Raw genomic sequence first — 25,241 nt, 5'->3', positions numbered from 1 at the left:
ATTTTTCTCAAGTGAATTTTTCAAAATACTCATTTTGTCTGCCTCCTCAGAAGAAGCTGTTACTGCTCCTGTGACTTTGGTGTTCTCTACCGTCACTCAACAATTCAATGCCATAAAACTAGGGTATCTACAGCCTACATAGTTAACCTGCAATTCTTCTCTGGAGAAAAAACACTGTCATAACTTGTTTGGGAGATTTCTACTGCATCATATCACAAATATTTTCGAGACACAAGATATAGCCACTTATAAAACCTTCATCTGCACCTCAGAGGACTTCATGAAGTTTCTGATATATTTTTCATATGCACTGATATTGGAACTATTTCTTCCTAGTTTCTACCTTGATGTAGAACCAGGCTCTAGATGAAGAAAATTTTAGTTTTTCTCCTTGGTGATATCCAAAAGGCCTGGCTGGACACTCGGCAGCTATCAATCGCTGGAATGTGTCCATTTTACTCTTGCACTCTCTTTGGACTCCAAACATTTCATTTCCGTCGTGTTTTTAAGAATACTCTGTTATCAGATAATCATATCAGAGAACAACAAAAGGAGCACAGATAAATTAAATACAGGTGAGCCTTGGACTGCGTGGGTTTGAGCTGTGCAGGCCCACTTACACGAGAATTTTTTTGAGTAGTAAATACTACAGTACTACACGATCCGGGTTGGTTGAATCCTCAGATGTGGAAAGCCAACTATAAGTTATACGTGGGTTTTCAACTGCAGGGAGGGTCCTGCCCCAAGCCCCCGGTGTTGTTCAAGGGTCCACTATAATCTAAAACAAAATTCTCAATTTTAGACCTCAGTCCCAACATCATCTCCTATCAAAATTTTTGACCTGTACGCATTTTAAATGAACAACAACAATTCTGAATACCATCGCTTCTGCTTTGCCCTGCCATTCTCTCTGGAGAAATTCTAACATGCTCTAGAACAGCTGGAAGCAATGAAGAAGAAGGAGGAAAACTAGGATTTTAACCCATAAAGCTGCAAAGGAATAAAATGTAGAAAAGCAACCACAACCCCACGCTGGAGACTGCCCTGCGTTACCGCAGACCAAACCAGGGTTAGGATAAGGGTTCAAGACGTCCACAGCACTTACCAGTTTGTGATGGCAGTGTGAAAGTGCATCCAGAATTTCATCCACGATTCGATCAGATAGGAAGGAGGCCACTGTCAACTTCACTTCACTGTGTGAAAACCAAAAGCACAGAGTGGCATTTTAATTTGTGCAAGAGGGAAAAAAAATCACCCACCCTTGATACTATGTTGATAAGGTCAACTGTGATTTTGTTTCTGTCTTTGAAAATGGCATACAAGAATGTGCAAACAGGGCTAAGGAGTTCCAAAAATAAGCCTTAAACACTGCCATAAACACACAGGTAATAGACTTTCTTCACCAATTCCAACCTGCCTCTACAATTTCAAAACTCAACATTTAGTGGTAGAAATAAAAAACATCTGGATAAAGACAAACTTAATGGGAACCATATGTACCATGTGGGAGGAACAATTCATCCATTGACATAAATGAAAACAAACTTGGGCTGGAGTAAATTAAGAAAATCTAGTCTGGTTGTGACGTCTTGGTTATTTCTTTCACATGCATATCCACCGCCTTTCACAAAACTTTTTACCAGTCAAATGGTACCATACTGAACGGCTTCTGCTTTGACTTGCCATCAAGTCAAATTCACTGTTCTCTTGCCTCTTATGAACAGAAGTTATTAAAATGTTTAGTTTTAGTGCCTCTTACCTAACCTTATAAAGATGCCCAGACAGCAAGAAGTAGCTTGTAGTTTTTACTAATAAATGACTCAGCCGCTAAGGTTTCCATCAGACGGCTGGTATTTTGGTTAGCATTTTAGCTATTTGGCATTCCCAAGAATTCAACTGCCATGTGTGTCTTCAGTCTACATAACCCTACCTAAATGCACACATGCACAAATGTGCATAAACGCACAATACACTGCAAGGTAAACGTGCTGGCGAGATACACACCCACGTTCCAACATCGTCACATCATTTCAGCCTACTTCTGAAGTCAATACTTTTAAAAATTTTCGAGCAGGGAAAGGAGCTATCAAAATAAGATTATTTACTCCTAAAGCTAAAGTTGAAAGTATATTTGTGTAACAGGGGAAAATCTTTCTAACTGAAATTTGCATCGCAATGTTTCTGCTCAGAAGATTTCTGATGGCAGGGCAGAGGGGAAGCACCAACTCTTTGATGACTACAGTAAAAATTTTCCTGGGCTACATATAAAGGAATGTTTCTTTAATTCCTGTCTCTGAAACAAGGTCTCACTAGCTATTTGGTTTATCTAATACTATATTATTCCCCAGAGGTGTCCACTGATAAGATTCACCCGGGTTGCTTATGAAAAATACAGATAACTAGGTCCTACCCCAAACATCCAGAGAGGCCTGGGAATCTAATGTTAACAAGTACTTCCTCTGATGCTTTTAGACATGTTTGGGAATTCTGCTTCCTTCTAAGACTACATGGTCAGTAGTTTGTTTCTCTTCCCCAGCCCCCGCCTCTCTGAGGTCGGGAGGGAAAGTTTATTGCAAGTTAAAACATCAAAACAAGGTTCTTGAGCTTTCCTGGTGGCGCAGTGGTTGAGAGTCCACCTGCCGATGCAGGGGACGCGGGTTCGTGCCCCGGTCCGGGAAGATCCCACATGCCGCGGAGCGGCTGGACCCGTGAGCCATGGCCGCTGAGCCTGCGTGTCCAGAGCCTGTGCTCCGCAACGGGAGAGGCCACAGCAGTGAGAGGCCTGCGTACTGCAAAAAAAAAAATGAACCCAAAGGGAAACATGGTGAAGTCCTAGTGGGCCTCTTTGCCTATTTATAGGCTGTGCATTGGCTCAGAATATTCTGGTAGTAGAAAGCAAACCGACCTCAGTCTTCAAAAGTTAGTGACTTATAAAGGTGAAAGATAAGCTTCAGAAGCAGAACGAAAGAGGGGATTACAAACAGGTACCCCCTCTTAAAAAAAATAAAACTCTTAAAAAGAGCAGGTAACTGTTCCTCAGTAATGCAGGCATATCTGTGGTCATCTGATTTTGGAAATGTATTAAACCTATGCATTTAGGCACAGCTATATCTGTATATAGTCGCTGCCTCATAGACATGTCTAAACACATTCTGTACGAATAAAGCCAACGACAACGCTCTTCACAGCTGCCTCAACTGCATTCACAGACACTGCAGCTCCTCGGTTTATTAACATTATAAACCTACCTAATTTTGTTAAGGATATCAATTCCAGACTGCTCCAACAGGACATTTTTAACAAAGGCACGTGGGATGGAAATCTTCTCAGTGCTGGCATGAATCAAGTCTTGCCGAATGTGGGCTTTTTTCATCACATTGGGACAAAGATTCTCGGCAGCATCAACCATGGACTCAAGCAACGCCTGCAACGCAGCACAAGTGGAGACAGAGAGATGATGACACAGCCCCGGAGGCGCCCCCCATAAAACTGAAAGGTGGTTATTTATGACGCCGAGCTCTCGGAGAACAGGGACACAGCAGAGTCCCAGGTGCGACTAAGGATTCGGAGCTGCCCTGGGATGACTTGCGACTGCTGGGTGATCACTGATCGCAGGTGATCACTTTAAACCAGACACCTGGCAGATCCACGCAGGCTTCACCCTGGCGTCTGAAGCATGATGGTGTGCTAGCTGTCCTTAACACAGAGGCATTCGTGATAAGATTTACAAAGACACATATACACCAATTTACCACACCAGACTGTTCTCCTGGGTATTAGCAAATAAATTTACACATGTCCCTAGAACATACATCAAGTTAGAACTCTTGTGCAATTTCACAAATCACAGAAACCTCAAATCAGGGTGAAGCATTCAATAGTTCCATCAAAAGAGCAGTCATAGCAAACCACTACGTAACAACCGCTAGCTTTCCCCCTTTAAAAGAAAAGCTTTAATGTTCAGTAAAATTGTAATTGTTATCGGAACAATCAAAAACATGAATAACAGACAAAAATATTAACAGAGCACTTTATAAACAACATTAATAATAACAGTCAAAACCTACTTATATAGCACTTCAGAATTTTAAAAATGTTTCCGTTCATTTTATCCTTCCAAGATCTGTGAAGATGGGTACAGAAGCTATTCGTGTGATCACCGTCTTATAGTTGAAGAATGTGAGCTAAGGGAAGTTAAAAGATTTGCCTGAGATGGGTGGCACGGCTGGTAAGTGTGGAAAGGGCACCCAAGTGAGCATCAGACCTAAATTTGAATCCCAGCTGAGTGACACTGGGCTAAGTTACTGATCTCTCAATATTACTTTCCTCATCTATAAAATGGCAAATCAAAAAGTTCTTGCCTAATAGGATTACTGAAGATTAAATGATATGACATGTGTAAGGTGTTCAGTATCGTGTCTAGCATACAATAAAAATTCAGTATATCACAGATAATGTTATTAATTTGTTTTCAAAGATGCTAATTCTCATGATAAGATCCCAGCATATACCCTGAGAAAACCATAATTCAGAAAGAGTCATGTACCAAAATGTTCATTGCAGCTCTATTTACAATAGCCAGGACATGGAAGCAACCTAAGTGTCCATCAACAGATGAATGGATAAAGAAGATGTGGCACATATATACAATGGAATATTACTCAGCCATAAAAAGAAATGAAACTGAGTTATTTGTAGTGAGGTGGATGGACCTAGAGTCTGTCATACAGAGTGAAGTAAGTCCGAAAGAGAAAAACAAATACCGTATGCTAACACATATATATGGAATCTAAGAAAAAACCCCAAAAGTCATGAAGAACCTAGGGGCAAGACGGGAATAAAGACACAGACCTACTAGAGAATGGACTTGAGGATGTGGGGAGGGGGAAGGGTAAGCTGGGACAAAGTGAGAGAGTGGCATGGACATATATACACTACCAAACGTAAAATAGCTAGCTAGTGGGAAGCAGCCGCATAGCACAGGGAGATCAGCTCGGTGCTTTGTGACCACCTAGAGGGGTGGGATAGGGAGGGTGGGAGGGAGGGAGACGCAAGAGGGAAGAGATATGGGAACATATGTATAACTGATTCACTTTGTTACAATAAAGCAGAAACTAACACACCATTGTAAAGCAATTATACTCCAATAAAGATGTTAAAAAAAAAAAAGAAAGCCAAGCTTGGTCCCATTGCTATTCCAGTATGAAGGGGACTAGTGGAGCATTATTATGTAAAGACTAGTCTCTCGGCTCATATATTCACATGCAGAGCACGATGCCGATGCCAATAGTACAATCTCTCATCACACTGTAGGATGAGCAGCAGAGCAGCAGGATGTTTATAAAGAGCCTGTGAAAAGCAGGAGAGGAGTGGGGGAGGCAGCCACTCGAGAAGTTTCCGAAAGCCACTCGTATCCTGACAGTGCTCTGTCCCTGTGAGAACTCTGAATAATCACTCATTTAGTACATTATTCCAAGAGAGCTACAAGCCATGCCAAATGAGTCAGTTTAAGACAAATCATTTTCCTCTTTGGCATTAAAATAAACACATTCTGTTCCAGATGGAGTAGCGGAGTCCAGCACTCCTGATAAGAACGACCTCAGGTATCAATACGCTGTTTGAATTCTGTCATGTTCATCAATATAGCGTGACTTTCTGAAAGGTCCCCTGCATGACAGTGTTCATTCAGTTGGAATGAACTCCAGACCTAAGGAGGGAAGCCTGGCTTCCGATGCAGATCCCGACGTGAAATTTCTGTGGAATGTTAAGTGCGCAGCGTTAAGTGAAGAACCTTTGCAGATCTCTGCTTTCTGACGTATAAAATTATTTCTAAGGTCTCTTTCTGCTCTACAAATTGACTACTGCATGATTTTTGACCCTATAAAAAGGAATTTCATCCTGCCCTGGGCATCCAATTCGACAGATATTTTGCAGTTAATTCCCTACCACCATCTCTAGCCCGACAATTTATACTCTACAAAGTGATTTCACCCATGATTTCCTTTGATCCACATAACAACCCTGTGAGTAGAGGTAGATTTTAGCAAACCCATTTTATAGATGAGAAAACGGAGACTCGGAGGAGATAAGTGACTTCCTCAAGGTCACGCAGCTGGTTACTGGAATAAGTGAGAAGGGGACTCAGGTGTTTCATCTTCTACTCTTGTTTCCTACTCCAGCCACCCTTTTCCAATGCTCTGCCCATTGCCCAAAGGTGTGTCCCTTTCGGCTCTCTTCATTACCTACAATTTTCATCCCCTAATGCTGGTACCTAATGCCACCATGGTGGATGTTCTGGTGACAGGGCTGGTAAAAAGGGGAGAAAGGATCACAGGATAAATTTGTAATGCAGCCCCTGACCACTTCTTTGTGTCTAGCCCCCAGCTCAGGTCCTTAAACAGCATCTCTTTCCAAGTCCCATGGCCCTCTACACACCAAACCATATTCTTCAACATCCATCCTTCCCATGGCTTCAAATTACTACCTATATTCCAATGGTTCTCAACTAAATGTTTACCTATAGCCACCTACACAAAACATCCAATGCATATATAATACAGCCTATTAGGAATTTCCACCAGGATATTCTACCATGGCAAGGTCAACTACAACATGTTTGGCCTCCCATTAATCCCACCTAAACAGTAACTGCAACAGCAAAATCAACCATTCTTGCAAAGTTTTTATTGTGAGGTATGGTACCAAACTAGGGCAGAAATGTGCAACTCTCCTTACACTCCACCTACCTCAACTCCTTCCATCACAAGTATCTCTAAAACATGTTAAATTTACTCCTAGACATTTTCTCAAAAGTGGAAATATGCCAAAAATATTGCTCATTAGCACAGAATAGAAATCCCTGAAATATCTGGTAAATGCTCAATTTTCTAGCCTCATTTTTTGTCATCTCTCTATATTCCCCTTATAACTATTCATATCCAGTTACAGGGCAGTTCCCCACATGATCCAGGCTCTGTCTCCATGCTTTCTACAACTGTTCTCTTAGCCTAGAATCCTGTTCCCCTCTGTAGCCAGAATAAATCACCCGTATGCCTCCCTACTCAGCTCAGCTCAAGCATCACCTCCTGGAGGAGATGTTCTTGCTTGTTCCTTCCACGCCCTTCACACTCCAAACTGCATTTGATGATCTCATAGCATCCAGTGGCGACCTCAGTAATCAAATGTTATAAAACGGGCAAGAATGCAGTAACGTGGGGATCAAAGAACACCTTTGAGAATCGATGCACACGCATCCAGAAAAACTGGTATGAGATTTTACATATAACTTTGGAAGTTCATGGAGAGCTAGAGGCACCAGACTCCAGATACACAACTTGTACCTGATAGCAACTGTGAAGCCCTACCCTCTCTCCCCAGGGCCTAGCACACTTCTTGGAACAATCTCTAAGAAACATATAAAAAGTATTATAAGCTCAGGAACTTACTGAATGTGGGTTCTGAATAGTCCATCATTTTTCTATTGATCAAAGATAACTCACTGAAGGCGGCATTATGAAAATTTGCATAGATGTATGGGTCCATTTCTGGGATCTCTCTGTAGCATTGGTCTGTCTACCTCTGCATACTGTCCTAATTATGATAAGTCCTAATATGTGGTAGGGCAAGACTACCAACCTTCTTGTTCTTCCTCATAAGTGTCTGGGCTTATGAAGAAGCCATATATTTCACTCTAAGTACTGGTTTAGCGGCATCTCACAGGTTCTGATTACTAACTACTTTATTGTTTAATTATAAATATCCTCTAATTCGAATTTTGCCCTCCCCTTTGACCCCTGGGTTACAAGTAATTTTTAAATTTATAAACATGTGGGGGTTTTCCCTTTTTAAAATTTTGATATTAATTTCTAATTTATTTTAAATGAAACCAGAGAATACCACCTTTGAAAATTGTTGAGATGTTCTTATAGACCTCATGTCAAATATTTCACGTATCCTTGCAAAGAACTGATAGTCTCCTATTATTGGTGCACTGATCACATAGGTCCACTAGGTCACAACTGAGAATTCTATTGTTCAAATATTCTTTATCATTATAAAGAATTTTTTCAAATATTCTTTATCATTACTTTATTTACTTGATCTATCAGTTACTGGCAGTCATTTTGAAAGATCTCTACCATAATAGTAAATGTTATCAATTTTTCTTTGTAATTTTGTCCACTTATATATATAAAGCCATATAATTAAATACATACACAGTTGAAATAATCTCTGGCAAACTGGATCATTTGTCATTATTCACTGTTCTATTTTATCTCTAGTAATGCCTTTTTTTTTTTTTGGCCACGCTGTGCAGCATGCGGGATCTTAGTTCCCTGACCAGGGATCGAACCCATGCCCCCTGCAGTGGAAGTGCGGAGTCTTAACCACTGGACCGCCAGGGAAGTCCTAGTGGTTCCTTTTCTACTGCATCGCTAGATGTTGAGTGAGAGCATTCCTTCTGGTGTGGAACTGAACCTTGTATTACAGGACGTTTAGGATTATTATCACCTGCCCATGCCAACCCAAAATAATCCCGAACATTTCCTAATGCTCCTCTTGGTATGCAGTATGACCCCTGGTGCACTGCCTCTGTTTTGGTGGTTACACTAGAAAGTTTAACCTGCATACTTTACTTCATGTGTAAAGCAGCAGTGTCCAATAGAACTTTCTGAGATGATGGGAATACCTGTGCTGTGCAATATGGGAGCCACTAGCCACAGGTGGCTATTGAGCCCTTTACATGTGGCTAGTGCAACTGAGAAACTGAATTTTAAATGTCATTGAAGTTTAATTAATTTGCATTTAAATGACCATATGTGGCTAATGGACAAGACAATGGACAACCCAGATCTAATGTTGATCCCTTAAGTTTTTTCCAGAATAAAACTAGGATGTTAGACTTCTTTTACTCACTCCTGACTTAGATGCTCACTTCTAGTATTTTACTTGCATTTATTCTTAATTTGACAGCAAAAATTAGACATCCATGTTGTTGTCTCATATATGATGTTTCACATTTGGCATTTTCCCTGCTCACTATTCTTTCCTGCAGCTCAGACCCTCTTTCTTTGATAATGTTTCCTTTGTCCTAAAGCATATCCTTTAGGTGTTTATTTAGTGTGGTCTACTGGCAGTAAACTATCTTGGATTTTGTTTGGATGAAATGTTTTCATTTCATCCTCATTCTTAATAGGAGGTTTATTGAGTATATAATTCTTGATCTGTTCTCTCAGAAGCATGAAGATATTATTTCATTGTCTTTTTAGCTTCCTGGCAAGAAATGAGCTGTCCTGTCCCTCTTAATTTTGATCTGTTTAAAGTAATATGGCTTTTCCTTCCCTCTGGCTCCTTTTAAGATCTTCTCTTTGTCTTCAGTGTTTTCCACTTTTCATTATGATGATTCGAGACATGGATTTGCTTCTATCTTTCCTGTCTGGGTTTCGCTGGACTTCCTGAATCTGAAGATTCTAGCCTTTCATCAATCCCTGAAATTCTCAGCCACCATCCCCTCAATTGTTACCTTCTTCTATTTATCTTCTCTTTCCTTCTGGAAATCTAATTTGGCTTATGTTAAATTTTCTCACTCTATCCATGTTTCTTAACTTTTCTTACATATTCTCCATTTTGTGAGTCTATGTGTACTACCTTTAGACAACTTGAATGAGCAGGCCCTGTATTTGAAATGTGATAATCAGATTTCATTTTGCATGTATCTTCCAAATGATAGTTAGGAGAATCTATATTTCTTAACTGTAAAAATAACTAATAGTACTTAAACCTTGTACAATATTTGTAAAATAAATTGAGTTAATATCCTTAACATGGCAGCTATGCTCACATATTCTTGCAGTGAACAAATGACTAGCTGTAATTCATTACAAGCAAATACAACTTCCACACTGAAGTGCTCTGAAATTTCTCTTTCTTTTGCTTTGGAAAATATTATATAAAATGTAGGAAAATAAGAAAACTCAGAGAACTCTCCCAGCAAACTGAGTTAGTACTTGCCAAAATGCCACCTACACCCCTCAGGCCTCATTTCCTTGGTAAACCTGATATTTACCAGTGAAGCCCTGAGGGAAATGAAGCATTTTCAAGGCCAAAACAAGCATTCTAAAATTTAAGTCCAGAAGGGGAAAATGAAAGTTCCCTTATGTTAAAACATTCAAATCCCAACATTCAAATCCCACTTATTCATCTACGATTACCCCAGGAATAAATGTTAGGATGAAAAACAGGGAAAACAGGAGGTGAGTTGTCATTTAAAAACACCTAAAACAGGCCAGTCCGGAGAAAATATCACTTCGTTTCAAAGAAGGACTTTCTCCACACTTACTGCTTTCTTCTCCTCCAGAAGTTTGCTAAGAAGGCTGGCTCTTCCGGCCATTTCTTTGGCTTTTCTGAACTAGTATTTTTTTGAAAGATGACTCAAAGAGCTATTTGAACTTATTCTTATCCAGAATTCAAAATGTGTACTGCTGGCCATGATGCAGGATGAGTAAATATTAAGGATAAAATCTCCCTAATTATCTCGAGACCAAGACAATTCTGCACAAGGAGGCTCAGTCCCAACAAATTAGGTGACTTGCTTGGAGCAAACAGCTAGTAGCAAACCCAGGTCACAAATCCAGGCTTGCTAGTCCCATTTTTTTTAATTCACTACAATAAAAACATATTTTTACAAAAAAGTACATACACTTTAGCTTTTGCTAGTATAACATGTTAATCTTAGAGAATTTCAGAAATAGAGAAAGGACTCTTTTTTAACCAAACAAAATATAATACTACTAGTGAAATAAATTAGGATACAGTTGTTTAATTTAAGAAACTGAATATTGATTGTAGTAAAAATACATTCTTTTCCTACATAATTTTAAGAAAATCAAGGTGCTGGAAAGCTATATAAAATAGATAAATGGGGATTTTTTTTTTAAATCATAAAATGATGTCCACTTGTCAGGTCAACTGGAAGGAAAAAGAAAGGAAGTAACTGTCTATAGTCTGTTGAAAGTATCAAAAACTGTGAACTCAGTGAAAGGGAAATTAATAAGTAACATTTAATTAAGAAGTTGTGGTTGAGGATTTACTTTGATTCATGCCAGAAGTCCCTGAAGGGAAGAGAAGGGAAGAGAACTTGCAACTCAAAAGGATTGAGAGTAAAGAAAACAAGGGAGTGGGGAATAGAAAAAATCAGGGCATTTGGGAGCCTGGGACCTCAGAGACAGAATGAGAGAAAAGCAGGTGATGACACTTGCAAATAAGGAAGCTGTAATGAATGGAGAACACTGGTGACACTGACAAGGGGCCAGAAAGGTCAGCCTCAAAAAATCTGGGGAATGTCTATTTACAGAAAAAATATTTTTGGTCCTAAATATATTGTTATTATTTCAGGCTTTTAAAAATTCAAATGCCTTTTACTTTAGACCTCTGCCTTCTACTCCCTTCCAAGAATGACTGGCAAGAGTCAATTCCAACCATCTGGTGTGCTGGGGAGGAAACGGACCAAAATTTCAAGGGCTAGCTTGTGGTTTAGACCAGTTGAAACAAGTGCCCGTAGGAAGCTGTTTGACAGGAAAGTTCCAGTTGCAACGTTTCGTGCTGATTTAAATGACAGCCCATTCTTAGTATATAAGGAATTCTTACAAAAACTTTAAAGGAAAAAGGCAATAGATACAAATATGTAATTTACAAAAGAAGAAATACAAATGGATAATAAAACTACTTGATGCCTCACTGGCTACTAAAGAAATCCAAAAGACAAAATGAGATTTTTTTTAACCTGTTACACTGACAAATATTAAAACGTTAAAATGCTTAGTATGGGTGAGGGTATGACAAAACAAGCAATTGAGTACACTACTGGAAAACAGTTTGTGAATACATACGAACGTATAAAACGTGTGTACCATTTGACCTCGGAATGGATCAACTACAGGCATTGACTCTAATAGGATTAATCAGAAATTAGAAAATAAATTATGCTGGCTGTGAGATAATAGAAAATATATATTGGTCTCTGCCCCCAGTTCCTGGCATAGAGCTCCCGAAACCCTTGTAATTTCCTAAGTGATAAGAACGCTAGGGGCATCTTTTGTTCTAATATTTGGTCCTTGATCCTGGTTCCTTACACAGGGCTCCTGAAACCCTTGTAATTTCCTGGGTGATGGGGGTGTCTTTTGCTTTATTGGGTGGGCTCTTGGATGGCTCCTGGATGAGGGCTGGTCACTGGAAAGACCAAGCCATGATTAGAAGCTTGGAATTTTCAGCTCCACACCCCCCTCCTAAGGAGGGCTAAAAATGGAGTTAATGACTGGCCACGCCTACATGACGAAGCCTCCATCAAAACCCCAAAAGGGGCTTCCCTGGTGGCGCAGTGGTTGAGAGTCCGCCTGCCAATGCAGGGGACACGGGTTCGTGCCCCGGTCCGGGAAGATCCCACATGCCGCGGAGCGGCTGGGCCCGTGAGCCATGGCCGCTGAGCCTGCGTGTCCGGAGCCTGTGCTCCGCAACGGGAGAGGCCACAGCAGTGAGAGGCCCGCGTACCGCAAAAAAAAAAAAAAAAAAAAAAAAACCCCAAAAGTATGGGTTCAGAGGGCTGGTGAACACGTGGAGGTGTGGGAGAGTGGTGCTCCAAGGGAGCATGGAAGCCCTGAAACCTGTCCCACATACCTGGGCCTGTACATTTCTTCCATCTGGCTGTTCATCTATACCTTTTATCATATCCTTTAATAAACTGGTAAACATAAGTGTTTCCCTGAGTTCTGGGAGCCACTCTGGCAAGTTAATTGAACTGGAGGAGGGGTTATAAGAACCTCGGATTTATTGCCAATTGGTCGGGAGCTCAGGTACAAACTGGACTTCCAGTTGGTATCTGAAGTGGGGCGGGGGCAGTCTTGTGGGACTGAGCCCTTAAACTGTGGGATCTAATGCTATCTCCAGGTAGATAGTGTCTGAATTGAGTTAAATAGTAGGACACCCAGCTCGGGGGGCGGGGGGGGAAACCCCTCACATCTGGTGACCAGAAGTGTCAAAAGTGAGGAGTTCTGTGTGAAAGTAAAGGAGAGACACAGAGGAGGACTGAGCTTCTCCAGTGCACTGGGACATCTATACAATGACCATGTAGCCACTAAAATGATGATGAGTACTCACTGATCTAGAATTGTGTTCACGATATTGTACCAAATATAGAAAAGTACGTGTAGTATGATCACACACGTAAAATTGTGTGTGTAGACAGAGAATGTTTGGAAATTCACTAAAATATTAAGAATGATGCTGTCTCCGGGATTTCAAGTGATTTTTACTGTTCAAATGTTTCACAAAGAGTAGTTTCATTTTTTACAGTCAGAAGTAAATAAGTAACAAAGATGACTTTATTTTAAATGTGTAAGAAAGTATCCTTTTTACATATTTGATCCTTCATGGAGGATAAAACAAGTGCTGTTAGGTAACAACTGATCTAGCAGAACTCTGTATCAACCAAGCACTCCTTTTCCTACCCCTTTGTCTTTGCTCAGAATGTATTCAAAATAACCACAGTTAAGTAAAATAAAAATGATACACAAGAGTCTCTCTGTATTGTACTACAGGAAGAAAGGGGCTTAAACGCCTAAACAATCCACAACGTTCTCTCCCACATTAATTAAATTTACAAACAGAGTAATTAGCATGTTGCAAAGTTATGACTGAGCTGCTCATCAAATCCCGCTGAGCTACAGCAATTGTGTTCTCAGAAGAAAACAAACCAAATAAACACAGAAATTTAGACAAGGTCTTTTTAAGGCATCCTTGAACACACTGAAAATGATGAAAACTTTCGGAAAGTGAAATGTCTTCTGCTGTAGCTGTTTTTTGAAGTTACCTTAGGAAAAAGCTGGTCTTGGGTTACTCTCGTCGCTTAAATTTCAAAGACTTTTTTTTTTTTTTTTCCTTCAACCTATGAGCCTATAGACAAGTTTCTGCTACTTTGGGTGCCTTGTAACTTCATTCTAAATCCCTCTTTAATCTTTCAACCAGCTCTTTACCTAGTGGCAAACTCTCCATATACGCAGAAGCTTGGCACTGTAAGCACACAGCTCCGTCATCTCTCCCATTCTCTAAATCGAATGCAGTAACAGGAGATATTTTTTCGCGAAGCAGACTTCTCTTTCTAAGCAAAAATCAATCTTTCCCTTATCAGTGGCCACCTGTCATACGTTAAATACGGTTAGAGATTTACCATCAAAAACAAAATTGAATTTGATAGGTTTTACTTGACCTTATTATGCAAAAAGTTATTCCAAAAACTACAGATGAAGCTGGGAAAGGCACGGTATTCCATTTTTTACTACACATGCACACGTGCACGCACACACGCGCCTATAAAATATAGGATAGCATGGTATGAAATGCTATCATACATAGTTAAGTCATAATGATTCCATTTTCCAAAATAACAGAAACCACAAACCTTGAGTTGTTCATCTACAACTCTCGTAACTTCTCCGGCCATCGATTCCAGGGTCTCCTGAATTGGACTGGATAACAAGCCACTGGCTCCCGCCCAAGATGCACCACCAGCGTGGTATAAATTTGGTAACAGCTGTAAGAAAAATAAAAGTAACCTCTCCATAATAAATATTTAAATAAGCACCAAAGTCACTGCAGAGTTCATGAAACAGGGTCGAGAAATACTAGAGATAAACAAAGATCGTCTTGATGAAAGGCCCTTTATACCAATTAAAAAACTGAGGTCCAGCTTTAAACCCAGAGGAACAGTACCTTACCTGTTTGTGCCTTAAAGTCTTCATCTCGGGTGTGAGAGTATCTGACTAATCCACAAGATTCCTCCTACTTATAAAATTCAATGCTTGTGTGATTCTAATAGCAGAGCCTGGACCAGATCCCAGGTTTCCTGACTCCCAGTTAGTCCTTTCTCTACGAAATCACACTTTGGGGACCACAGTCTAAGTTGAGAGAAGCTTCCTTTTAGAGGTGACAGAGGAGAGTTTCGTGCTATCAGTTTGGCAGTAGAATCATGTGCAATGAGTTGCTACTCATTGAAACTACAACTACCTCCCAGTTACCTAGAACCTGATTATACCCTTTGTAAATCACACTGACCCTCTGCTTTTAATTCTATACAGCCGGCTGGCTGTATCCGAGGCTGCAGAACCCGCGGATAAGGAGGCCCACCTGTGCTACACCACTTTCTATATAAGGGATTTGAGCATCCACAGATTTTGGTATCTGCAGGGGGTCCTGGAACCAATCCCCCCCGCAGATTCTGAGGGACAACTGTATTTTGATTATTGGTAATTAGCACGGGTACAGAAAGGAGGCAAAGACTAACTCAGTTCACCTTGCCACTTGTTAGTAACCTTGAAATTGGGTAGAAAAGTAAATTTAGTTAGAACTAGTTTCTAAAACCAGTTTAAAAAGTTTAAAGTCTTTTTATTCCACAGGACTCATGTAGCTGGAAGTGAAACTCACCGTTTTAGAGTTCTTAGCATCACGCATGAGCCTTTCTGCTGCTTTTAGATCTTCCTGGACAGCATCTCCCCCACAGTTTCGTAAAGAGTTGAGATGATCTTGTACTTTCACACATATTCTGTCAATCATCTGCTCCACACATAACAAGGAGAGCAAGCACCCAAGTCAGCACAGCCAATGTTCAGACAAAAGGAAACACTGAATGAGGATGAATACTTCTCCTAACTGGAATCTTCAAGACAGCTTATAGCCAATTATTAATTTATCTATTTCTATAAGAAACCTTTAGCAGCGTTAATTCCAAACAAACATGTAAGGGATGTTGGTCCCCTCTCCTGCCTTAGGAAATGCAGCATGTAGAACAAAAGTGAACACTTCTTGGTGATTCAGAATCTCATAGCTACTCAGTGACATTTTGCTTGATAGTAACTCTCCTTCATTAATTTTTATTGAGTACCCTCTATGCGTCAGACATAGTGCTGGGTACTGAGGAAACAGAAAAAGGAGATGTACAATTCTGAGGCAGCTGATGACAAAATGATGCCCACAGCCAGTTGGTCTCAATATTATGGAAATAAGAACATCCCTGGAAATTAATATTTTTTAATTAGTTCAATTATATCAGGTAATTTTCTACCAAAACAAGCATAAGCTGAGGTTTTATTATATTAACATAGGCAATAATAAAGTTAATAACATCTAGTTTCTATTCTATTAAGGTCCTTCTCCCATGTTAATTACATCTGAATCACTTTCAGATGTTTCATGGATTGAAACATAAAACCCACAGGGTAGTGGCAGATCACTACTGTGGACAAAAACTAGTACAGAAGGGTAAGATTATGCTCTATTCTATTTGTATGTATAAAGAGAAACGTGAACAAAGCTAAGACGTCTGAAGAAAAAGACAATTACAGTGTGGTTTTAAAAGTTTCTCCAATATTTTTTTTAATAGATCTTTATTGGAGTATAATTGCTTCACAATACTGTGTTAGTTTCTGTTGTACAACAAAGTGTATCAGCCATATGCATACACATATCCCCATATCCCCTCCCTCTTGAGCCTCCCTCCCACCCTCCCTATCCCACCTCTCTAGGTCATCGCAAGGCTAATCTCCCCGTGCTGTGCGGCTGCTTCCCACTAGCCATCCATTTTACATTTGGTAGTGTATATATGTCAATGCTACTCTCTCACTTCATCCCAGCTTCCCACCCCTCCACCCCAGGTGTTCAAGTCTATTCTCCATGTCTACATCTTTATTCCTGCCCTGCCACTAGGTTCATCAGTACCATTTTTTTTTTCTTTTTTAGATTCCATATATATGTGTTGATCAGAGCTGCAGATTGTCTATTCTTAAAAAAAAAATTATTTATTCCCCAGAGACCCTACATATCAAGTCGTATCCTTCCTGATAATTCATTCGGCAGAGGTGACGATCCAGCAACAACCTTTTTTATTTAAATTCACACTTCTCTATTTAGTTTGAATTTCTTGGTATAACAGCTATAGGAAGCCAAAATGAGCCCTCCTTCCCCCATAAATTCCACCATAATAGAAACTTTACTACACTGCTCAGCAAACTGAAGGTCTGATTATAGAGCCCGCATCTACCTGCTGCAGTATCACCGATTCTCCTGCCTTTCTCTTTTAAAAAATCAGGTTCGTAACGTCTACTCCATCTTCTTTTCTAGTGTATGATGAAGACAACCCAGTAAAATAACATCACTCAAAGCACTTAGTCTCTTGACAAAGGGTCAGTGATGCTAATGTTAATGTATGACCTCTAAAAATGGTTCGTTATTCACCTGACCCAGAAAACTCCACAAAATCATGCAAGTCGAGAGGTTCAAATCCTCGCGTTCACTTTAAGAACACTTGTGAAACTGCCCAGGCCGTTAAGGGTACACATATCCGAAAGCCACCAAGTATCTGAAGGATGTCACTTTACAGAAGCAATGTGTGCCGTTCTGCCATTACAATGGTGGAGCTCGTAGGTGTGCCCTGGCCAAACAATGGGGCTGGACGCAGGGTTGGTGGCCCAAAAAAGAGTGCTGAATTTTTACTGCACATGCTCAAAAATGCAGAGAGTAATGCTGAACTTAAGGGCTTAGATGGTCATTGAGCACATCCAGGTGAACAAAAGCCCCCAGGATGGGGTGTAGGACTTACAGAGCTCATGGTCAGATCAACCCATACATGAGCTCTCCCTGCCACACTGAGATGATCTTCACTGAAAAAGAACAGATTGTTCCTAAACCAGAAGAGGAGGTGGCCCAGAAGAAAAAGATATCCCAGAAGAAACTGAAGAAACAAAAACTTATGGCCTAGTAATAAAAGACACAAAAAATAAATGCAAATAAAAGTAAAAAAAAGAACAGCTCCTATGACTGTAAAATGTACTGAGGCTACATAAGTGAACTATGTGCAACTCTCGCAGGAAAAAGAAGTTACATGAATAATGCTTCTCATATAATAATCATCTCCCTAACCAAAATCTCAGCTTGTAGGCAGGGAGCACATCTTAATTTTCTGCATTTACACAGAGTCCTGAAGAGAACTATGTTTTTTTTTATCTTAATTGATATAAATTCCAGCTCTTCCAACTATTGTATTGATCTGTGCTTCCTGAAACAAAAATGGTCATCAATAATTCATATCTCACCAAGAATGAACACCTAATTTCAAGAAACAAAATGAACCCCATACTAAGAAAGGAACTGATATACATCTGGGGCCACAAAAGACTAATTTGAGAGGCATGTGGATGTGGTACCATAAAATTGATCATCTTTAATAATCATGAGACCAGAGACCCTTGAAGCGTGTGCCATTAAGCGTACACCAAGGAGAGAGGGTCTAAATGAACTCAGCAAAATGGTCTTTAAGTAGAACTTTTAAAATCACATCCAAAAGAAACATAAAAATTTCGTTCTTCGATTCAAATAAGACATTAAATCTCACAAGTCTCAAAGATTCTTCTGTACACACACTTGCTAAGGTTCAGCACAGCCCAATAGATCACATTCAGATACTTTGCAACTAAAGACCTCAAGGCCCAGAAAAGTGAAACTATTTAAGATGACACAGAATGATTACACAGAGTACCAACTGGAGATTTTGAAAACAGGAAACCAAGGATTTTGACTCTCAGTTCATATTCAAGTCCCTAAGATACACAAATAAAAACAAAAGAAACTGCAGTCTGAAAGACTGTCATCTCTTTGGTTATCTCATGAAAGACCTCAGGGTAGATGATTGCATTTGGGCTCTTGATTTTCAACTCCCTACTTTACCCTAAGCCCTAGTGTCCCATTTTCTAAAGCACCCCAGGAAAGTTGTTAACTGCCATAGTTTGAGAAGCTCACTTTTTTCCAAGGAAATGTACTTGGACTTGGTCTTCTTTGAGCCCTCATCTGTCTTCCCATGTTCTTCTACAGGTCACATGTCTTCCCCCTTGAGAGCACTCTGAACAGTCACAAGCTCTCTTCCATGTGACAGTCTTGCCCAGTCTTATCTTCTCTAATCTTTTCTTCTTCAGGATTGACATTCCCAGTTCCTTCTACCATTCTACTGTGACACCACTGTGTGGTCCCTCACTGCCACCTCCCCCTGTCCACCCCAGGTCACTTCTCTGAATTCTCCCTCCATCTAAGACCGTCACAAAACATGCCCCCCCGCTCAATAAAATAGATTGTAACACAGGAAGAGTGGATCAGTAAGCTGAACGGGGCTACCACCTTTCTTAACGTAGAAAATATACTTTCATTTATGTGGTATAAGTCAAATTGGCTTCTTTGGCAACTAAATCACACAGCAACTCACATGTCACTTGGTGGTGACCACTTAGGCTTTTCCAAACATACTGGGCTATAGAACCCAAGTGCAGAACTTAGAACCATTCGCAATAAATGCTATCTTCGGTTGCTTGCAACTTGTTACAACTGTTCTCAGTCCCAGCAAATAGCTTACTCGTGGAAAATTTTATCTTCCTCCACGTCTATTTCTTTATTCAATTCAAAAGAAATATACTCAACACCTTGCACTGAATGAGATACAGTCCTGAGTAAGATATACCCTTTGCCACCAAGCAACGTAAAAATCTAGAAGTGGAAAGACATATTAACAATAACACAAGATATAAAGTTTGCAAAATGTAATATCCACAAAGACAGGCACATTTTGTTCACTGCCAAAGCTCCATCTCCTATAATAGTGCCTGCCATATCACAGACCCTTATAAGCGTTTATTCAATGACAAAATAAATGACAGAAAGTTCTAAAGGATTTCAGTCAAGGGAGGGATCACATGTAGCTGATGCTGAAGGTAGCTTTTAGACTGAGTCCTGAAAGATTTCTACAAACTGAGAAAAGAGAAGGGAATTTTAAAAGCAAAGAATGAACATAAGCAATGGCATATCCAGACACTTGTGATTCCTATTTCCTGATTAGGAACAGAGGTACTTTATTGTGGGAGATCAGACTGGAATGCTGAGTTGAGGCAAGATAGTATAAGACTCAGGCACAGGTTAAGGAGTTGAAACACCATGTACAAGGCATAGAGCATCTATTCCCCCAGCTTCTCCCACAATTGTGAAGATCTAAAAATTCCTTACCCCGTAACACTCACAGTGACTCGGCTTCCCTGATACAAAGGAAAAGGGCTGTAAAAAGCACAAGGAGAAAAGAAGATATACAGACTGCCAACAAACACATGAAAGAATGCTCAACATCATTAATCATTAGAGAAATGCAAATGAAAACTACAATGAGATATCATCTCACACCAGTCAGAATGGCCATCATCAAAAAATGTAGAAACAATAAATGCTGGAGAGGGTGTGGAGAAAAGCGAACACTCTTGCACTGCTGGTGGGAATGTGAATTGGTAGAGCCACTATGGAGAACGGTATGGAGGTTCCTTAAAAAACTACAAATAGGGGCTTCCCTGGTGGCACAGTTGTTGAGAGTCCGCCTGCCGATGCAGGGGGCGCGGGTTCGTGCCCCGGTCCGGGAAGATCCCACATGCCGCGGAGCGGCTGGGCCCGTGAGCCATGGCCGCTGAGCCTGTGCGTCCAGACCCTGTGCTCCGCAACGGGAGAGGCCACAGCAGTGAGAGGCCCGCGTACCGCAAAAGAAAAAAAATAAATAAAATAAAAATTAAAAAAAAAAAAAAAACTACAAATAAAACTACCATATGACTCAGCAATCCCACTACTGGGCATATACCCTGAGAAAAACAGAGTTCAAAAAGAGTCATGTACCAAAATGTTCATCGCAGCTCTATTTACAATAGCCAGGAGATAGAAATAACCTAAGTGTCCATCATCGGATGAATGGATAAAGAAGATGTGGCACATATATACAATGGAATATTACTCAGCCATAAAAAGAAACGAAATTGAGCTATTTGTAATGAGGTGGATGGATCTAGAGTCTGTCATACAGAGTGAAGTAAGTCAGAAAGAGAAAGACAAATACCGTATGCTAACACATATATATGGAATCTAAGAAAATAAAATGTCACGAAGAACCTAGTGGTAAGACGGGAATAAAGACACAGACCTACTAGAGAATGGACATGAGGATGTGGGGAGGGGGAAGGGTAAGCTGGGACAAACTGAGAAAGTGGCATGGACATGTGTACACTACCAAACGTGAAATGGATAGCTAGTGGGAGGCAGCCGCATAGCACAGGGAGATCAGCTTGGTGCTTTGTGACCACCTAGAGGGGTGGGATGGGGAGGGTGGGAGGGAGGGAGACGCAAGAGAGAAGAGATATGGGAACATATGTATATGTATAGCTGATTCATTTTGTTGTAGAGCAGAGGCTGACACACCATTGTGGAGCAATGATACTCCAATAAAGATGTAAAAAAAAAAAAGCACAAGGAGACATAGAAGATGAATAAACCAGTTTTTGCAGTGCTTGTAAAAGAAGACATAGGAGGGAGTTAATAAAAAGCCTTAACAAGAGGAGAGGCAATAGAAACGGAAAGAAAAGAATGGCTGTAAAAAACACCTTGAAGGTAAATGGGCAGTGAATAGTGACCTTGGATGAAGAAAGCAAACGAGGCATCCAAGATGACTCCAGGAGCTCTATCCTCAGTGAATGATGATGTCACTGAGAGAAATGGCAAAATCGGTTGTTCTAAGGGATGAGTTTGATCGTAGTGACCGTGCTCTCTCAGAGGGCCATCTGGACGAAGATGCTGAACAAGCAGTTGAAAAAAAGGATTTTCTGGAAAGAAACAGGGACTGAGAGGATAGATCCAGGAGTCATCCACAGATGAGAGTTAAAACTGACAGAAGCAGATCAGATAGCACTAAGTACAAAACTCTGAAAAATGATTGCATTTGAAGGATAAAAAGAGAAAGTTATGTAGAAAGGAGACAAAGAGCAGTAGAAAAATATTCAGAACAGCACACTGTCGGATGAACCAAGAAGTGCGTCTTAAGAAAGATGAAACAGTCTATAATAATGATAATAATCGTGATAATAAAAATATAGCTACAAACAATGTTTACCAGTGAGGAGCCAAGTACTTTGCACGCATCACCTCACTGAATTGTCACAGCACCTTCTGAGTCATTTTCCCCATTTTTACAGATGAAATCAAGCCTTAAAGAGGTTAGTAAATGACTAACAACAGTTCCCACCGAGAGGGAATAGCAGAGCCTGTACTTAAATCCAGGTCATCTGACTTGAGAGCCCAAGTTCCTGACCACTACACATACAGACGGCCTCCTTTCATCAAAAGACAAAGAGGGAGGAAAGGCCTCTGACTCGGTGACCAGGTCCATTGAGAGCCATCTCGGCAGACAGATTGGGACAGAGGGCACATTCTGAAAGGTTGCAAAGTGAGTGGGTAGCAAAGAAGTCATGAAAGCAAGTATAAACATCTGCACATGAAAGGAAGGAAAGAGAGTGTGCTAAGTAAATAGGTCTAGGCAATAAAATTGTTTTGTTTTTTAAGGGTGAGAAGGCTTAGCATAGTTTATCAATTCTGGGCCTGTCTTTGTAAATAAAGTTTTATTGGAACAGCCACACTCACTCATGAAGATATTGTCTATGGCTGCTTTTGCTCTACAATAGCACAGTTGAGTAGTTGCAACAGAGACCATACAGGTTGTAAAGCCTATTTACTGTTTGGTTTTTTATAGAAGAAGTTTGCTAACTCTTGATTAAGAGGGTTTATAAGATGGAAAAGAAGCGATCAAAAGCAGAGGTGGAATGTTGAGTCATGTGAAGGTCAGAGGTGGAGTGTCGTCATGTGAAGGTCTTTCCTAAACAAAGCCCAGAGACAAAAACAAATATGTGAACAATTATGAGACTGCAATGTTTCACTGAAACATATTTTAATCCCTCAGTGTCACCCGGGAATGATGACTGGCTATGCGGTTGGCAGAAGTAGTCACAGAGGGTCTATTCTTTCTGTGTTCCTATTTCTGGAAACTTCAATAAGAAGTTTCAATAAGAAGGAGATAAATCTCTCCTAAGGTGACTGAAACAATTAAAGTCTGAAAACTGCTAATCATCATGTCCTAAGAAATCCCTGAAGCAAAAAGATGGCAGTATACCTACTACATAATGACTCAAATAATTCAGAATGATTTATTCACCCATGCAGAATGAAACATCTGTATATGCCTCCTGTGTATAATTTCCTCTTGATTGAGAAGACGAAACCTACTTTTAAGAATTAGCATTAAAGGTTGTGGCAGTAATTTTTTTGGATGAGCAAAACCCCTGTAAATGAGGGAAAAAGTTAAAAGGATATTGTATTAAGAAAAGCCTGCATTATGGTAGCTCATAAAGGAACCCAAGGCAAAGGTTCAATGTAAGATTTTAGCACTCTCATTGCTTTTAATGTTAAACACTAAAACCAGGAAATAACAGTAAACCATAAGGTACTAAAGGCTAATATTGGTCTGCTGCAGGAAAACAATTTAGATTTTTTAAGGCACTGGTAAGGTCAAAATAATGTTTTCCTTCTCAAAACTCCCTGTTACTTCACTAATATTCATAATTACTGTTTTTTTTTTCTCAACACATATCGCTTTACTTTTCCTTATATAAATAATACATGCTTACTGTAAAGCATTCAAACAATACTGTGAAGTATAAGAGAATAAAAATCACCTAATCACAGCACCTGAGAGAACCATCATTAACATTTTGGTGAACACTTTTCACAAATCTCTATGTATATCTATGCAGTCATCCATATAATTTTACCTACTTAAATATTACACGCAACTCATTTATTATGGACATCGTTCCTTCATTCTCTTTTAAGAAAAAAGAACAACAAAAAATTAAAATGACACTCCATCCCAAAGCAGTAAAATACATATTCTTTTCAAGAGCACATGGAACGTGCTCCAGGATAGATCACATGCTGGGCCACAAAACAATTCTCAATATATTTAAGAAGATTGAAATCATACCAAGCATCTTTTCTGATCAGTATAAGACTAGAAATCAACTACAAGAAAAAAAGTGCAAAACCACAAACATGTGGAGGCTAAGCAATATGCAACTAAACAACCAATGGATCACTGAAGAAGTCAAAGAGGAAATCAAAAAACACCTGTAGACAAATGAAAATGGAAACACAATGATCCAAAATCTATGGGACGCAGCAAAAGCAGTTCTAAGAGGGATGTTTATAGCAATACAAGCCTATCCTGGGAAATAAGAACAATCTCAAATAAATAACATAACTCTGCACCTAAAGGAACTCAAAAAAGGAGAACAAACAAAACCAAAGTTAGTAGAAGGAAAGAAATCCTAAAGATCAGAGCGGAAATAAAAGAAATAGAGACTAAAAAAAAAAAAAAAATAGAAAAGATTAATGAAGCTAAGAGCTGGTTCTTTGAAAATATCAACAAAACTGATAAACCTTTAGCCAGACTAATCAAGGAAAAAGAGAGAGAGGGCTCAAATAAATAAATCAGAAATGAAAGAGAAGTTACAAGTGACATTACAGAAATACAAACAATAAGAGATTACTACAAATATACACCAATAAAATGAACAACCTAGAAGAAATAAATTCCTAGAAACATACAATCTCCCATGACTGAATCAGTAAGAAATAAAAAATATGAATAGACCAATTACCAGTAATGAAATGAAATCAGTAATAAAAAAAAAATTCCCAACAAACAAAAGTCCAGGACCAGATGGCTTCACAGGTGAATTCTACCAAATACTGAGAGAAGACTTGACACTTACCCTTCTCAAAGTATACCAAAAAATTGAAGAGGAAGAAACACTTCCAAAGTCATTCTATGAGATGAGTGTTACCCTGATGCCAAAACCAAAGACACCACAAAAAATTAAAATGACATCTGCCCAAGGTAAGAAAATAGAACAAACCATATAAAATGGTCTCAAATGACAAAACTTTCCCTACCAGTCAGTTCCTCTCAATCTGCTGAAATAAACATTTTTGAAAACACTCTGTTTTAATTCTTTTGGTGGCTTCCATTTTAACTTTAAATAGATTTACATCTGTATTTTTTATTTATGAATTACAGAATATAGATTATTCCATGAAACAAAAAGTAAAAATTTAGTATACTTATACTACCACTCACCTTTTTCCCTCTTCAACTCCGAATTTTAATTAGTTTCATTACTTTTACATTAAAATTTCCAACATGTAAATTTTTTAGTGTAGTAATAATTAGGTGTTCCCTTCCTGTCTAAGTTGATATTAAAATTTTAAGTCCACTAAAATGCAGGTATAGAATTATGATT

At 39.5% G+C, this 25,241-nt stretch overlaps 1 protein-coding gene across 10 annotated transcripts in view; it reads right to left on the bottom strand.

The window, feature by feature from the left end:
- Nucleotides 1–25,241, bottom strand: part of CARMIL1 (capping protein regulator and myosin 1 linker 1) — a 317,492-nt gene that overhangs the window by 56,499 nt on the left and 235,752 nt on the right. For all 10 annotated transcript variants that reach the window (XM_067752167.1, XM_067752164.1, XM_067752166.1 and 7 more), the window contains 4 exons: nucleotides 15,475–15,603; nucleotides 14,453–14,584; nucleotides 3,249–3,424; nucleotides 1,106–1,193 (listed from right to left, as the gene is read on the bottom strand). In XM_067752167.1, the coding sequence (XP_067608268.1) occupies nucleotides 1,106–1,193; nucleotides 3,249–3,424; nucleotides 14,453–14,584; nucleotides 15,475–15,603 (525 nt within the window). The remainder of the gene's footprint in view (nucleotides 1–1,105; nucleotides 1,194–3,248; nucleotides 3,425–14,452; nucleotides 14,585–15,474; nucleotides 15,604–25,241) is intronic.

This window comes from Pseudorca crassidens, chromosome 10 (genome assembly GCF_039906515.1).
Source record: "Pseudorca crassidens isolate mPseCra1 chromosome 10, mPseCra1.hap1, whole genome shotgun sequence".
Classification (NCBI taxonomy): Eukaryota; Metazoa; Chordata; class Mammalia; order Artiodactyla; family Delphinidae; genus Pseudorca; species Pseudorca crassidens.
The sequence above is the reverse complement of the archived record's forward strand: the minus strand, read 5'-3'. Positions and strand labels throughout refer to the sequence as shown.